The 17,303-nt window shown below is 37.9% G+C and overlaps 1 protein-coding gene across 1 annotated transcript in view; it reads right to left on the minus strand.

Annotated features, from left to right (window-relative positions):
- Positions 1-17,303, minus strand: part of PALLD (palladin, cytoskeletal associated protein) — a 187,460-nt gene that overhangs the window by 14,937 nt on the left and 155,220 nt on the right. The window contains exons 12-16 of the mRNA XM_058025126.1: positions 9,847-9,982; positions 7,389-7,490; positions 6,787-6,837; positions 5,161-5,382; positions 122-271 (exon numbers count right to left, since the gene is read on the minus strand). Coding sequence (XP_057881109.1) covers positions 122-271; positions 5,161-5,382; positions 6,787-6,837; positions 7,389-7,490; positions 9,847-9,982 — 661 coding nt within the window. The remainder of the gene's footprint in view (positions 1-121; positions 272-5,160; positions 5,383-6,786; positions 6,838-7,388; positions 7,491-9,846; positions 9,983-17,303) is intronic.

A 17,303-nucleotide genomic window follows, 5' to 3' on the forward strand; every position in this document is an offset into this window, starting at 1 on the left:
TAACTTGCATATTTTATGGTGACTTCATCATTTAATTAAATCATGCATATGTGAGATGAGATAGTTTTCTGAAGATTTATGTCCAGAAGGATGTTTGCTCTGGAGCCAAACCTTCATTTACCTGTGGGTTAGCAGCCATAATAGTGTAATTCCCATCATCATCCAGGGTGGAGGCTGCAGTATGCAGTGAGCAAGTTCCATCAGGTTCTCTTTGAATTCGGTAGTGATCACTCCGTTTAGAAATTTGCTTCCCATCTTTAAACCAATAAATCTACAGGAAAAAAAGCAAAGCACAGCTGGTAAGAGGTGGGTGCTCATTGCCATAATTTCTCATTTAATAGCACTAACAAACTGCTAAAAAATACCATAAATATATCAAAACCATAAATAGCACTAACTAACTGCTGAAACACTCTCTGGTAGGTAGTAAAAGAAAACTGCTTTGATCAACTCCTCATTCTATGAGTCACTTTCACTAACAGGATTATCAGTGGTCCAAAGAGAAACAACGGCCTGGACAGTTTCCAACAGAAGGTACAGGTGCATAAGGGCTGAACAGTTCAAGAGCTGAAACTAAATGTCATTACAAAGAAGAGATTATTCATTTCAGAGATCACTAACTTTACATTTATTTTGCCTAAATCTGAAAAAGCTGCAGGAAAACCTTGAGAATGCTTTTGCCCTCTTTTCAGAAAATAAAAACATAAATAAAAACCGCAAGATAACGATAGGCTTAATTAATTCAGCGATGAATTAAATAAAAGCAATGATCTCAATGTTGAAACACCCATTTTGTCTCATATCCATTACGCTGAGTGGACTGGACCAAAGTGCCAGAGGGGACAGAGGTGCTCAGCTGGCAGTGAGCAGCTCAGTGCAGTGACATGATCGAACCCAACAATGTCACCCCGGTGTGACAGGCCAGCTACGCAAGTGGACAGCTTTGCAAAGTCATAGGAAATACTTCACAGCAAAGCAGCACGTGGACATCCCTTAATAACTGCATGCCAGCACAGCTCCAAGCTGCACAGAACACTTACACTGGCTATCAAACAGAGGGCTTTTCCAGTACTTTTGATACATAATTTTATTCTCTGGCTGACCCAAGATATACTTTCAGTGAGCCAAAAAAGTGATGTATGCAGGATAATATCCTACAGTAATCCATGAATTACACACACAAAAAATGTACTTTTAGTGCCTCAAACTTGAAGGGAAAAAAATTGACCTAGCTTTCAGGAGGTTTTTTTTTTTTTACATTATAATAATAAAGTAAAATCCCAAACTGATATCTGCTGGAATCAAAAGTAAATGTTGTATGCATGAACACACACAGAGGAATATCTGAAAAATGTTATACTAGGAAGGCTGTACTCAGCTGCCCAAATCCATATTTAAGTAGAACATTATTTACTTGTTCTTTCTGAAATGTGTACTACACATAACATAACTGTGTTCAGCATTTGAGACACTTGTGAAGATACCTACATAATTTTTAGGAGGCCAACTCATTCAAAGTACAACTGTATTTGTCCTGGTCCTGCTGGGACTATTTAGCATGAGGAAAACACACATTTTGCTCAAGCTCATTCTTGAAGTGGGAATTTAGGTCTTAAGAGTGAGGAAAGGGCGCTGGCTCTCTAGTAAAAAATGAAGTGACAGCACAACGTGCAATTCCATTCCTGATAGAGTTTAATCTCCTGGGTTCTTCATATGTGCCAATGCTTCAAAGCTTGAAATTCACTCACTTGGGGCAAAGTTAAGGGTATACTTTTGAATTTAACAAAAAACAATGGAGGATGTTTTTGGTGAAAATCAGTGAAAATTTTCCTTAAACATTTATCACTGTGTATGATTTTTATATTAACAGGCATTATGCGTAAGTTGAAATGATTTCATTTCCTCAATAGCTGGTTATACTTGTTTCCCATTTTGTCTGTCAGCAGCCTTGCAGAGGCTCTGTGGCCTGAACAAAAGGTTTAGTCATCTTCTTGTCTGCTGACAGAGCACTTACTGGAGATGTAAGAGATATCTGATCACTTACATACACATGCTAATGGTGCTAAAACAACATTGCTGCAAAAAATGAGTTTTAACTTGCATGCTTTACATGTGTCATAATGGTGCTTGGAAATCTACTGCATTAAGTAGTAACTATTTAATAACAGTACACTTATCAGAAATATCAGGAGACATGCATGGAAATACACACAAATATTAATTGAACCAGCTATCCAAACATCATGGATATGTTGTCCAAAACTTATATCAACTGAGTTTAAAAGCACTGGCATACCATATGAGCAATAAATTCTTAATATTATTTTTATCTTACATGGAGTTAATAAGTAAAAGAGCACCACTGCAGGAGACAATGGTCCTTGCAGTGAAATATTTTCTTTCTAGGATAACTTTCCATAAATGTAGCATTAAACTACATAAGCACTGAACACTGTATCTGGATTGCTTTTATTTGCACCAGATTTTCAGAAACCAGTGTGCAATGACTAGGAATACAATGGTATACACAGCACAAAATGGGGTTTGATCTTGGGCAGCACAAGCATTTTTAATCACCAAGAATTATATTCAGCCATGTGAAGAGTGAGCAGTATGAGATCTATGTAACATTGGTGTTTCAATTAACCTCTTGTATGGCATTGTCCTAATTCTGAGGAGAAATAATCCCTTAAAAAGAAGTATTCCATAGTCCCTCCTGTAGCACCACAGGTTTCTCATTTCAATGAGAAAATAGTTTTACATTACACCAAAGGTTATAACAAAGAGTAGGCTCAGATTTAAAAAGTCATACATATGAAGACAGAATTTGCACATCAGTATTCAATTTACATGGCATGTTCAGGGGAAAAAATAATCAAGCCAATAACTCTGCTTAGAAAAATCCCTTGTAATGAATGCCAGATTTTAGAAACACTACAGTCCTTCCCAAAGCCATTCCTTGGCAGACCTGACAGAATACTTAGAAGGGAGGAGCTTCAAGTTAGTAAATTATTTCCAGCTTTTCATTTGCCAGAGAAAAAAATTTATTCACAAGCAACACTTCCAGCTTCAACAAATGACAGCAGAAGGGCAGCCCTCAGCCACTGAGCTTTTCAAAACTGCTGTCTTGGAATGCTCTGGCAGATGAGGGGGAGAGGGCCTTGGACATTTGTGAAGCCTGGCTAACAAGCAGCCATATAACAGGACTGATATTGGTTCCATCCAAGCAACTTAACAAATTACACAAAGCATCTGCGAGTGAATGGAACAAAGGGCCAGAGCTCCAGGTGCAAGAGCAAATCCCTTCTTAATGTGCACGCTTTGACACTGCAGGAAAACAGAACATGGCTGTGAATCACAGGGCATTCTCATCAGATACTTCTCTGTAAGGCAGGCTTTAGGGGAAGTGCTAGGAATGTGGCTTCTTGGCTGTGCAATCCTTATCGCCCCAGTGAGGGAAAGGAGACATCCCCTTTCATCTGTCTTAAGTCAGAGAGAGAAACTACACCTTAATTGGAAACTGTGGAAATTAGGGAATGGTGAAGTTGACTAAGGCTGACTCATAACAGGTCACCTAGCAACTTAGTCATAAGCCTCAGGCAGAAAGAATATCTCTGCACACACTGCACTTCTGTCAGCAACAGACCCATTTGCATCCCACCCTTGTTCAGCACAACAGACTCTTACCCAGGGTCATCTCAAAAGTAAGGCTGGACATGAAAAGCTTGGTTTCAGTCAGACTGGGCTTATCTTCCCAGTCTGTGTCTGTGTCTTCAGTTTGAAGCAGGAGTGCTTTTCTGATAGAAGTATACTGATCTACCCCGCTTACTTTGCAGTGGTTCACATCATGTTGTGCTCTTGGAGCACAGAACTGGATTCCTTTCAGATGAAACTAAGCCAGAAAGTGAGCTCCAAGAACTCCTCTAGTGTGCATCTGCTTCAGTCTGTGGGACGAGATTAGAGCTAGCCTGGAGTAAAACCTTCTGACGTGTGTAGGGGTGGAGATCTCATTCTAGAGATTTTCTTCTTCTGGTCTGCACTCCTTGCTGATGCAGATGTAGCCCTAGTTCTCTGTTGTTCTTCCTCTGCTACCTCATAAAGTCCTTTTTTTTAAATTAACAGCTTGTACACTATCATATACATATATCATTGGGCATATAAAGTCACTTGCATTTCTCTCTGTTTGAAATCCTGAGTACCCATAAAACCTACACTGGATGAGAGATTTGGATGTGAGGGCTTCTGTGAAGATCTTTTGTATCAGATAAGGCATCATTGATCTTGTCTAAGAAGATAAGAGCCCCTGTCCACGAGAGGTCACTGTGAGAGCTGTGAGAACTTCACAGGGAAGCCAGTGGCTTTGGCAGGGGAGTTGAAGAAGCTGCTGCTGTTTGCCCGCTGCATAATCAGTCAGTTGATTGCCAAGCAATTTTTGAAACGGTTGTATGCAACCTATCCAAGGAGGGCATTCTTCCAGACTACTGACATCATGCAGCTGGTACTTTTACATTTGCTACAAGGAAATGCTTCCCAAGCCCAACCCTCCCTCAGAAGTTCATCATTAAAACCTCACCATCATGTCTCATCTTGCTGTTGGGATATATGGGAGCTTAAGGTATTTTATTACGCCTTCTTCTACATTCCAGTAAAACCCAGTCTAGTTAGTGTGTGTAGATGCTGAAGAATGAGAGATACCATGCTGGCTTCTGAACTAAAACCCACATATTTTTGCATTAGCATGTTACCATGCCTGAACTAATTACCCATGCTAGCAAGATGAGGTGGCTTTTGGGATTCCTATGCCAGCTCACGTGGGGCTTTCTAGCATTGCACTGCATTCTGTGCACAAATGTACCCTAAAAGGTAATTCTGAAAATGACAGAAGCTTTCCTTCCAGGTAAAATAATTGAAAAGAAGCCTCAGGAGGGAGTAACTGAGAGCAGAAGCATAACAGTAGCATTTTTTACCAGATTTTGACTGATTAACTCCAGTTGTGCCAAAAGAGATTCGGCAGTTTATGCTAGATAGAAGATTTTCTTGTCAAGCGTAAATATCTCCTGTTACTGTAAGATACAGCCCATAGAGTCCAGAGCCTGATGGTAAAGGACCAACACAGAACTCTTCAGAGAAGTTCTAGAAATATTTACTGTTTTTCCTTACCTTTGGCTTTGGATTTCCTGCCACTTTGCATGTAAATGTGACTGGCATTCCCTCAAAGATTTTGTAGTGCTTCAGCTTTATCTCAAAATAGGGTGACATACTGTTATCAACAGGTTCATCTCCATGTTGCACTTCATCATCTGATTCTTCCACAGGGGATCGCTCCAGCCTGTATTCAATTTCACTGATCAGCCTTTGCTCAAAGCTGGAGACTTTATATTCCTGTCAAATGAGAGGTAGATATTAGTGTCCAGCTTCAACACATTGCTCAGGAAGATATGTTCTTAATATTTGGATTTCTTTATTTTACCAATCTTTAACAAGCCATTAAGTTTTTACATATAAAAGGAAACTGTATCTTGTTGAAGAAAAACACTATAATCCATGTCTCCAATAGCTTCCCTATGAAACAATCGAGACATCTGGTATGAGGCAAAAACTGTATTTCATGTTGTCTTAAGGTCTAATTTATAAGGGGAAAGAAAGTCATTGGTTGCTTTCTTTCCATTAAAAAAAGTCCTATAAGAACAAAAGTATTCTGGGGCAGTTCATAAAGACAAAAGGAACACACTAATATTTCCTTGAGGGTACAGACAGATTTAGGGTGGGTTTTGTTTCCAGATGGCTAGAAGACCATATGGTTCACATCTGCTATTTGCATAGAACTCTACCAGAGGCTGAACCAGAAGGATAAAATTATTTTGCTTACAGTTGCCTGTAAAAATGAGGACAAAAATAAGAGAAAATTGCAACAGTGGCAGTCCATGATAGTTGTTTCCCTTTACTCCTGTTGCTATGATTCCCTTTGTATGGGATCCTCCCTTAGAAACAAAATTTACTGTAATTGTATTGAAGATATAGCAAGAAGAGCAGAAAGATTCATCGAGTGACTTGCTTGAATTTGTTATGATTTACTGATATACACTGTTATTTGCTTTCTTGAACTGTTACTTTGCAGAATTCCTGCTTGGAATCTTACTGATAAGAGTGACAATGTCAGACTGTAAAATAGCTCAGAAGCAGGAAAAAAAAATTTTAGCCAATGCTCTTCTCAGTCAGCAGAAATTCAGACACTTTCAAATTGCTTTTGGCTATTGTCTCTGACTCTTGTATTTAAGAACATGCATCTCATGCAAAGTATCCTTTCACATTCCCATCCCCTGTTGCTGCCTCTGGTCTGAGAATGATATGACATGCTTCTATACTAATGCTTCTATAAATAATCATAACCCTCGATAATTGCAACAAATGGAAGAGCAGAGGAATACCTTGTAAGCTGCAGATAGTTTTAAAATTTCTTTGTTTCCTGAAGTGCACCATAAAAGTAAACCATGAAGTGTATGACAGTTAGTAACATGTCAGTGTATGTTATTGTTACAGCACAAAGATAGTGGAGCACACGATGATTGCTGTTAAACTGTCTGCACTCACACAGGCTTCCAGAACAACTTGAACATCCTCATAAATGGAGTGCAGTCCAATTCTCCACAGTTATTAATGCTAGAAGACCTCTTATTATTAACCAAGAACAGTAGAATTGAAAGAGGACAGAAAGAAAAACAGACAAAAAAAAAAAAAAAACAGAAGACAGAAAATAAAAAGACAAAAAAAGGTGAAAATTATAACCTTTTGAATATCCATGGGACTCACTACAGAAGCACCAACAGAGCGAGGTTCCTGCAAGGGTAGAAGAAAAGATCAAGAGGAGAAAGAAGACCAAGAGATATCCATGACAGTTCCTCAGTTTTTATCAGGAGAATGTGCTTTGTGCAGCACCATAAGCAAATGAATATTTCTGAATAGCAGCCCTGGCATCTGAACAATGGAGAGTGTGTACCTGGCCTTTCAAGCAGACTTTCTGTTGTGGTTTTGATCTGCACCCAAAAAGTGCCTATTACACAAATAAAGAGAAGATGGTTTCAAGATAGGAGATGCATTTCTGCCTTCAGAGACTTAAAGGTCAGGACAGAACAGGATAAACAGAAGAGTTTAAAGCAGAAAGCAGACATTGGAGAAGTCTCAGCCTTATGGAAAAACTGAGCAATGGACATGTGATCCTCCAGGTTATTTCACTAATAGATAACACATAACTTCTGTAATCAATAACTATCCTATCTTGTATATATTTAGTGTCTTCTGTAGGATTTTATTTTAATGACAATCATAGTCAGTAAAAAAGAAAAGCTGAAAGGCATTTTTTCCTGTGAAATTGTAGAGTTATGTGGCACCTGCATTGCAGGATCTTCTTCTGGTTCCTGTATGTTGAAGACAGTTGCAGCGCTGTCTGCTCCCAGCAATCGACGAGCCATTTTTTCCTCGTATGTTAATCTCTGAACAAAAAATAAAAAGGACATGAGGGGGGAAGCAGAAGAAAGAAAAAAATAGTATTTCTTCAACGACAAAGCAGTACACAGTAAGCAATGCTTAAAGTAATGTTGGTAAAAGAGAGCAGCAATATGTTTCTAACAGAAATTTTCTACCACAGATTGTAATGCATTTTTTTAGTATTACAAGTGGCTCTTTTGGCTTAAGCAACCCTTACACTGACTCTGCCATTTGTTTCCATCCTCATGCCAGGAACTTGGGTAGGAATGAGCAATAGGAACTGCTTAAATCATGGCCATCAGAAGAGGGCATATCAAATCATCCCAAATCTTATCCAAGTCATTCTGCTCAGTTTTCACATTAGAACCACAAGGCAGAAAACACTGCCACAAAATAAGGAGATTCTACTCTACTTGAATATTTTGTCCAAAATACAGAAAAATGTATTCTTCAAGATTGTAAATTTCTATTTCTTCTTACTCTTTCAGAAATTTAGGAGACAGCTTATAAAAGGCAATTTACACTGAGAAAACAAATTAAAGGCATATCTTAATGCAAAAGCCAATTATTTCATTATTAGTTTTCTTCCTGCATTTTCAAATGCATTTCAGACACTTTCTTACAAATCAACATTGCAAAAAAATGCAAGTTTGTGGAAGACAAATAAATTTCATGGTGAAACACCTCATTGAAGGAGAAAAATGAAAACTGAATGAAGAATGGAAATTGTAAATATTTAAAAGCATACTGCATGTATGCTTTAAAAAAAAATCTCATGTAATTTATTTTTGTCTTAATGTCATATTGCAGCTAAACCAGCAGGCTGAAACTCATGACAACTAGGTAGCAGTGTTGCCTCGGCTACAAGCATCTAAGGAAATCATGAACTTTTCTTCACTTATATTTCTTCTGCAGTCACTCCAAGTGCCCACTTTCATGATTACACATACAGAATTTACCCAAGGCAGGAATCTGCAAGGCAAAAGCCACAAGGCAAGCACCAAAACAAAGTTTATTTAGTTCAAGCTCCCACATCATCTGATCACAGTTGGTCTCTTTTTTTTATACCTTGGGCCATGTGGGCATTCTCAGGACATTCCATTCATTTGCCCAGGCCAAACATCTCCCTCACTTTCCAAAATAGGCATTGACAGTCATTCTCAGCCCACTTCCTTGGAAAAAACAGGAACTAATACACTATGGCAGTGATTTTGCTTAACTGCTACAGAAAACTGCCAAATGCTGTGCAGCCAATGGAGAAAGGTAACAGAAGCAGCAGAGGATCTGAACATTCTCCCTGCTTCACTCCGTTGACCTTATTAAGAACCAAAATCGAGCAATGTTGATAGACAGTCTGACTCAATGGGCTTTCTTGAACTACACCACCAGAGTTCACAGCTCAGACCTAGAAGCAAACTTAGTAAAATTCTAGGCATTGTCCTGAGAAATGTAAAATTCCACTTCCTTTCAAAGTGACACAAAGGCATCCCAAGGTACTCAGATTTTTAAAAAAATATTTTATTGACAAAAGAGGGGTGACAGTTTACATTTTAAAAATTACCTTCGTCCTAAAAGAGATTCCTGCTTCAAAGATAGTGTCTTAATAACTGTAAAAACTTCTTAGGAAAGTTGCTTCTCATCAACTCTGAGCAGGAAGAATTTGGTATTTTATCTTTCATGTGTATCTTAAGGGTATAAAAAGGAACAGAGCTCTTTGTGGCTGTGCATTTGCATTACTTGATATGCTCATTTTACCTCATTTCTTGAATCCTCAAACAGGTCATTAACCTTTGATCTGCAAGTTAGTGCTATGGGTTATTTCTGTTCTACTGGTCAAAATTCTATCAGTCAAAAGAAGTCCCCCCAGCTGCAGAATCCAATGATGCCTGATTCCTACTGGGTTGTTTTTCATGATGAACTGCCTTGTACCTCCTCTGATGTCCAGTTACCACCTACTGCTTCCCCCATCATCCAGTGGCTGGGCACAAGGTAGAATGAGCCTGGACTGAATCAGAGCTGTGCATGTTCATCCACTCAGTAATGAACAGCTGAAAGCAAATGGCCCTTGAGGCTCAAAGAGTCATGGAGGTACAGACTGTGCAGGCTTCTTATGCAAATTCACCATTTTGGTGACCTCCATTGCTTTGTTAAGTCCAAGTAAAGTTGTCAAATGGGAGAAGGAATGATAGAACAAAATGTATCATTCCTTTTGGAAATGCAGTTTTGAAAGTTCAATTAAAAATTATAAATACATAAAAAGCAATCTACAACAATTATTTTATATGTAGCACAGCTCAGAAATTACCAATGGTGCCCACCCTCACTCACTCCCATTCCCCAGGGTATTTTATGTTTTTATACCGGTTGCCCGTTGTTCAAAAGGTCTTCTTTGAAGCGAAGTTTTCTCTCCAGATCCTGAATTACAGCATCCTTTGACCCTTGAATCTCTTCATCTGATGCTATCCTAGCAGTCCTGCCTGTTTTCTTGGGAAATCCTCTGCAAAACAGTACCAAAAAAAAAAATCATGAGCTTTCCTGAAGTAATTTGTACTTAGGAATGTATCTGGAATCAGTGTTATTAATGAAGAAAACAACATTGTGTCTTTGAAACCAGAGGTTTGACATCTTTCTTTCTACAGTGCCCCTACTAACTCACACTACTGATTAAATGGTTAGTTTAAGGACAAAGATGCAATTATCCTTTATTTGTGCTTTAGTTGAAATAGCCCTCAGGATTGCTTGGCAATGCCTGCAAACACCATACTCTCACAGATGCGCAGTGGCAATAAAGCAAAGTGAGAGGAAACATGAAAGAGAAAGCATGACTAGGTAAGTGGGGATGGAAGATAAACTAGGTTCCCGTGAAGTACCAGAAAAAAGATCAGGAAGATGTAAGAAAAGGCAGTTAATTATTAATTTCTTATGTTATTTATTAACTAATTCTTTGTAGCAACTTTGCAATAACTGCATAACTTCATGTTTATTCTTCATATCTCTGTGAACACATACCCATAAGGCAACACATAAATGCTGTTGCTCAAAGAAGAGCCATTCACAGCCTGGGTTACACTGGGAAAAAGTCATCCTTGTGAAGCAGTTCTCAGCAGCAAGATTTCCCAGTGGAATTGCAACCATTTAGCAGTTCACATTCACAGAGCTAATTTATTCCTCTTACCAGCTTACAGGAAATTTTATTTTTCCAGACTGCACTAATATTTAACATTTTACAGTAATGTTATGATGGCTTTATTGCTGGAAATGCCCAACATGGGTGGTTTCTACTGGAGATCAGCTGTTCTTAACATAGTTGTGAAGAAATCAGCATTGGTATCATATTTGAAACTTGTAGCACACCCCATTTCTCCAGTGAAGTCACACAGGATTGTTTAAAACACTGATAACTGGTTCAATATTAGTTTACAGGGTCTTTGTTGAGTAAATAGGGCTCAGCCCCATTACATGTGAATGACATGGAAAACATAGAATTGAATCAGGTAAATAGACAAATTCAGATGACAGAGATAGGAAAAAAAATCAGACTAGCATGTAACTGGCAAATTTATTTCCAATACCCAACTTAATAATTTAATTACAAGTGCCAAAATTCTAAACAAGAATCATACGCAGATAACACATTTTCTTGGATAATATTAAATTAAAAAGCAAGTGCTTTCAACGGTAATTTCCAGCAATAGAAAAAAATGAAAAAATACACATATACTCTCAAAAGCCAAAAAGGAATTAAGTAAATAGATGCAGAAGACTATAGTTGTAAACATTCCTAACTAAAACATTTTCATATTCCATTGTTGTAAGTAAATCCAAAATGTGAAAACAGTGAAGTTCTTGTAAAAAGGACTGCATTTTTACATTAAATCCCAGCAGAAGAGCAGACATTTGCCTAATTTCACAAACAGACAGAACTACATCCCTTGCCCTAGAAATATTCATCTGTTAGCTGGTGACCACCAAGAAGAATAATTCCCTCAGCTTTCAGCTGAGGTCTTCTCAGTCACAATAAGAAAGCAAGTCTCCTCCACTCTGTTTTGGGGGAGATATAGGAAAATTGTTCCATCTACAGGGACCCAAGAGAATGTTAAGAGGCAGGGACAAGGTCTCTTCAAGAAAGAGCTGCCTCAATAACTCCAGAAATTTGGTGCAGTAAATGTAAAGGAAGACATGGAAAGAAAATGGACAGGAGACGGTGGGAAGAGTGGATCAGAAGGGAATGTCCCTCAGGACAGCTCAGCATCAGCTGGCAGGATGGTGCCACCTGCTTCTCCCCTTACAGTCCTTCCTTCACCTCCCAGTCCTTAATCACCTAGGCCAGCATTGCCATGAAACCAAATTTTGTCACTTTTGAGTCTACAGCCCCCCCCAAAAAAATTAAAAAGCCCCAAACAAACAACAATGACACCACCCAAACAAAACAAAACAAACCCAACCCAAAAATGAGCCAACTTCAAGGCAGCAAACTTCAAGTTTGGCTTCACCTTTGGCTTCACCTGTACCAGCTTTCAAAGGAGACATGCATCCTCCCTTGAAAATTCCAAGTAATACATTAAGAAGCAGCTTTCATTTCTCATTCTCACAAATTTTATACTTGACTAACAAACAGAGCTTTTCCAGAAAAAGGCCTACTTATACTTGCTTATGCTACTCAACAGGCTGTAAAGGTGAAATGTACAGTTCACCCAAGTAAGTCACAACAGTGTATGAACAGAAGAACGAGCTACGTGCTTGGGAGTGGATTTCACGTAAAGGATTTTCTGAAGCACTATTGATTATGTCTGAAAACAAAACACCCTAAGCAAATACACACATTTTTCACAGGGAAATGAGTACCCAGAGAATTAAGTTAGTAAGTTCAACGTCCACACTAAACACAGAAAAACAATATCACAGTCCATTTCTAAACAGTGTAGGATAATAAGAAAATGGAAATTGAATCATGTCAAACCTCATGTTTATCTCTTTGTCAGGCTGAAGGGCATGCAGATAGGCAACAAGAAGTAGCTTTAATACATTTCAGCTTATGGCTTCTGAGTTAGCCTTCAGGAGATGCAGTAAGTTCCCAGTAAATCAGGGAAACAGAGTCTGGCTGAAATTTCTATGATATGGCTGGGTAAAGCTATTCAGTCTGAATATTCAGCTATTCAGAGATAACCAGTGATTTCTTTTTCTATCAAACTGCAATAATATAGTCCAATGAAGCATTTCAAAGAGCTCTGTATACTAAGTTGAGCGCTTAGGATATCAGCCTTAATTGGAAAAGTGAAATAGAGAAACACATTTCTCAAATTGGCTGATGACACTTAATTTGCAGAGGCTGTAATTCATTCGCAGGTAACAACTGCTGCTTACAATAATCTTCATCATTTGTCTAGATGTATTCTAATGATGAAACTCAGGAAAATGTTCAAAGCATGACAGCAATGCTAAAGGAAAATTAGCATTAACATGTCAAGCATCTTTTGAGAATCTATGAGATTAAAACTTGGAAATGAACAGTATTATTTCAAAAGGAAAAGAAATATAATTCCAGGGCAGGCCAGTATAAGACATGAAACTGAGCTGTTTTCCTTTATTCCTTGCTATTAGACACTGAATCCAGTTTTACCACTGCACTTCAAGAAAAATACAGCAAATTGGAGAGCTTTAGAACAAGAAAACTACCACATGGTTTTAAAAGCATAGCTTTTGTGACAAACTATGTCACACACAGAGAGGCAAAAATTCTTGTTTATTTAGTCAGGAAATTAGGAGAATGAAGATAGACAGGCAAATCAAATGAAATGTCAGAAATCAGACAACAGCTGATATCAGAAAATGGCATTTAATCATTCTTCATGTCCATTGAGGATGGTAAGTCACAATAACTTGAAGAAGAACAGGCCTAGCTTAGACACAAACAATGTCAAACTCTCCTTCCTCCGCCCTACAACAGTGACATTTAAACGCTGGAACAAGTTGTGTAGCAAAGCTACATAGGAATTTTATTTAAGAACAAGATATGCAAATATGACAGCAATGACCTGGGGATCCTGGGGAACTTTTAACAGGAGAGGCAGAGTCCTTAACAACCTTCCAGATCTCTGGTTTTGTGTTAGATGATCCCGAGCGTCACCCAAGACCCAAGGCAATTTGCCTGAAAAGTAGATTATCGTCCCTATAGTATTTAAGCAAGGAAGCAGTTGGTTTAAAAATTTAATAATAAAAGTGAGCACTGGTCAATTTCTTCAAATACCTTTGGAGAGCTTCTCTCTTCCTCTTTATTTTAAATTGGGACAAAAAAAAACTCAAAGCAGTGCATAAGGAAACACAGCTCTTCCTGCAGATGCTCTGCTTCCACCCCCTCTTCAGAATCTCTTTCTCTAAATATATACACTTCAAAAACTGTCCAAATAGATACATGTGTGTGAATGTATATGCATGCATACATACATACCCCTCAGCAAGTTAACTCTTATGACATACATTCTTGGGATGAATTTCAAAATGTCCACAAAGAATGATAACAAATAGAAGGACTTTAGTAAATCTATCTTCCAAAGCACAGATCCTTTCAGCCTGAGTAATGGTTTACATGGCAAGACAGCCTGGCAGCAAACTTTCTTCAGCTGCTTTTGCAAATATTTTCCACCATCCTTACATGTCCTTATCTGGATGCATTTAGCTCTAAAGATTTGTGTCCTTGGTAACGCATGAGCTTTCTTTCTGTCTTCTCTCAGGGATAATATCAAACAAAAAAAATCTGCCAATTCATTTATGTATTTGTATGTTCATTCTTTGCCCAAGGCAAATTTCAGATTTGCTGCATTAAGCTAGCAAGAAACAGCATATTTCAGGCTATTGACAGCATCAGTCTCGAGCACACAACCACCACCACAAATGTGCAGAGAAATGAACAGGCTCGAGAAGTAGGCTGCAGCTCATATGGATTTTAAGCACCTCTGAAATACACATCACCCAAGTCAGTGGGGGCTTGAATCCAGGTGTAGATAGAAGCACAAATGTTTGAATTCTTTTGGTCAGAAAGAGTGTAATGAAATTTCCAAAACTGTCATCTTAATTCACACAGAGATTTTTGACAGCAAAGATTTTTGCAGCCTCGGCTTCGCTCTCCTTAGTTTTGAATATTTGCCCTGACATTTGTTTAGAATGAAAGCCAAACCAGCAGTACTTTTTATGTTTTAATTACACGGAGTGCATGCTGGATGCAATTCCCTCTTTTTTTATGTACCTTTTACAGTGTAAACAAGGGCAACAGGCTGGCTGTTGTTATCCTTCCAAGAACAAATTCCTGTTTGCAGCCAATATGGCTTAGTTTCACACAAATCCAAGTTAATTCTCTGGTACTGAGGTAATGAACAGTAACTGGATTTTTTTTTCCTTTAAAACTAAAGCTTTCCAAAAATACAGCTAATTCCTGCTCACTTCACACATTTTTAACTTACTGTAAAAGCAAAGTTACTACAAGCACTGTAACAGGTCACAGACTTTGAAGCTGCAGCTGTATAATAAAATTGGTTTAATCTGATCTTGTCATACATGCTGTGGAGACCAGGAGCTTCAGCTGTGTTCCAGTAATGTGATGCTACATGCATCTGAATTAAGGGAATGCCTGAAGAGCAGACCTGACTAAGGGTGACTTCCAGCAAATGGAACAAATGTAACAAAAGTTCAATTATTTCTACCACCAGTGTTCTGAAACTGTGGTTGAAAAAAATAAATCATGTCTCAGCATTGGATAGGGTTAAGACAGAAATGAACAACATAACTTTCTGAATATCTTTCATCCCTCTTAATGTTTAGACAACAAAGAGTACAACTCACCTACAAAGTGCATGAGTGCTACCATTTTTTTTTCTCTAAAGCTTATGTTTAAAAATGCATTTTTACTCATTGAAAGAAGAATTACTACTTTTTCATTCCCCTCTTCAGTTCCTTCCCCTCCTGAGCAAGCTATCTCTCTGCCTCATGCTGCACTGGTTACTGTAGCTACATAAGCACCATTTGCCTTTTAAAAGATGTGCATATATTTTGATATCAAATCAAAAATCAAATGCCTATTTTGTAATCTGAATTTCTGATTATTACCAGCACTATGCTGGAACTGATGGTAAGAAGAAATAACTAAAGCATCAACTGCTTTAGGTAGAAAAGGCTGGCACAATCCTCATAGTCCTGACATTTTTAGAAGAACAGGTAACTGTGAGAAGCATGTAAAGAAAAAGCTACACTGGACTAGGAAAAGGTGTCATATTCAAAATATCAACTAATTCCAGTTGATGTGGTGTTACTGGTTAAGGTCTCTGCAACTATCAAGCATTGTACCCGACTTTTACATTCACAGATGTTTTTGTGGCATTTAGATCTGTTTAAAATAAAGAAGTTATAAAATTAAGTCCCCTGAAAAGAAAAACCTACAGACCAAAACAAGCATCAAAGCCATGCTGTGAATAGCCTCTCTTTTCAATAGGAAAATACATGTACTAATTATCTTAGTTAAGTTCACTGCCATCTTCAATATTCTTAAGTAGCTGCAAATACCATTTTGAAAAAGAACTGGATAATGCATATCTTGAAAATTAATACTTCCAGATGCAATGATTGTCAGGATACTGTTATTTTGGCTAATGTCTGAGTGTCTCCATGTTACCTTCCTGAGCTCTACTTGTGCACAGCTTTAATTGATTAGATCTGGGGCACAACCAGGATTTCTAAGTTCAAGTGGAACAAATATGCATTCACCATATCTCAGAAAAGCTGATATGGATATGTATTTTATGACAAGCATGTGCAAAAACGAAGTCCCCAATAGGAGCTGTTTCTTAGCACAACCAACAGGAATTGGTTTAACATCACAGCTAAACCCCTCATGAGTTGGTATAATAGCCACAAGTACTACCCCAGCTATGGGAAAAGAAAATTTTCAAGAAAATTTAAACAAAAATTGTTTAATGGACAGGAGCAATAGCTTAACAAAATTGGAGGTTGAGAATGAATGCAAACCCTGATATTTTCCGGAATTTTTCCAGTGACAGCAATACTTGCCTTTAGATATGTTTTCCCAATATGTTATCTGAGAATATCTCCAGGTATGACTGAATAGGCAGCAAAGAGAGATGAAGTCTCTCTCTTTCTCATAAGCAAGGAAAACACCTTGACCTGTCTTCTCAGTTTGATGTTGGAGTTCTTAATCAAGGTACTTCCTTCTATGCATCATGATTTTCACATCAATCCTACTGTAGATAACATCCATTTTTAAAAAGTTGTGACAAGCATAACTTACAGAAAGTCCCATCTACATGAGACAGCCATGCAATTTACTCTAAAATGAAAGCTGGCTTTTGTGCTGGGAGAATGTTGAAGGCTGTAAGATAAAAAGATAGAGAAGTGTATTTCTCCTCAGAGTGGTCACCGTCATTGCCAGTTGACTAAAGGAACATGACAATTACTAAAATATTTGTTACAATTCCATTTGAGACAGAATGCAATGGACAAATCACAGTACACAGCTGCAAGAACAGGCCAGTAGCTCTGATTCAAAGAGAAAAAAAGTACAAACTCTTTCTGATATTGCTTTTCTCATGGTCCCCACATAATCTCCTTTATGATTTGGATTTAATGTTCTAAAGGTCACTGAGACAGCAGTTAATTTTTTTGCAGAATGATAAAAGCAGCTTATTTAATTACCTTCTATAAGGTAATTGTACAAGGTTTTCCATTTTCCATCCTTTTCCAGAAAGTAGTAACTCAATATTCATGTTCTTTCAACAATTCTATACAGTCATACTTTTTTCCTGTTTTTAACT

This window comes from Melospiza georgiana, chromosome 5 (genome assembly GCF_028018845.1).
Source record: "Melospiza georgiana isolate bMelGeo1 chromosome 5, bMelGeo1.pri, whole genome shotgun sequence".
Taxonomy (NCBI): Eukaryota; Metazoa; Chordata; class Aves; order Passeriformes; family Passerellidae; genus Melospiza; species Melospiza georgiana.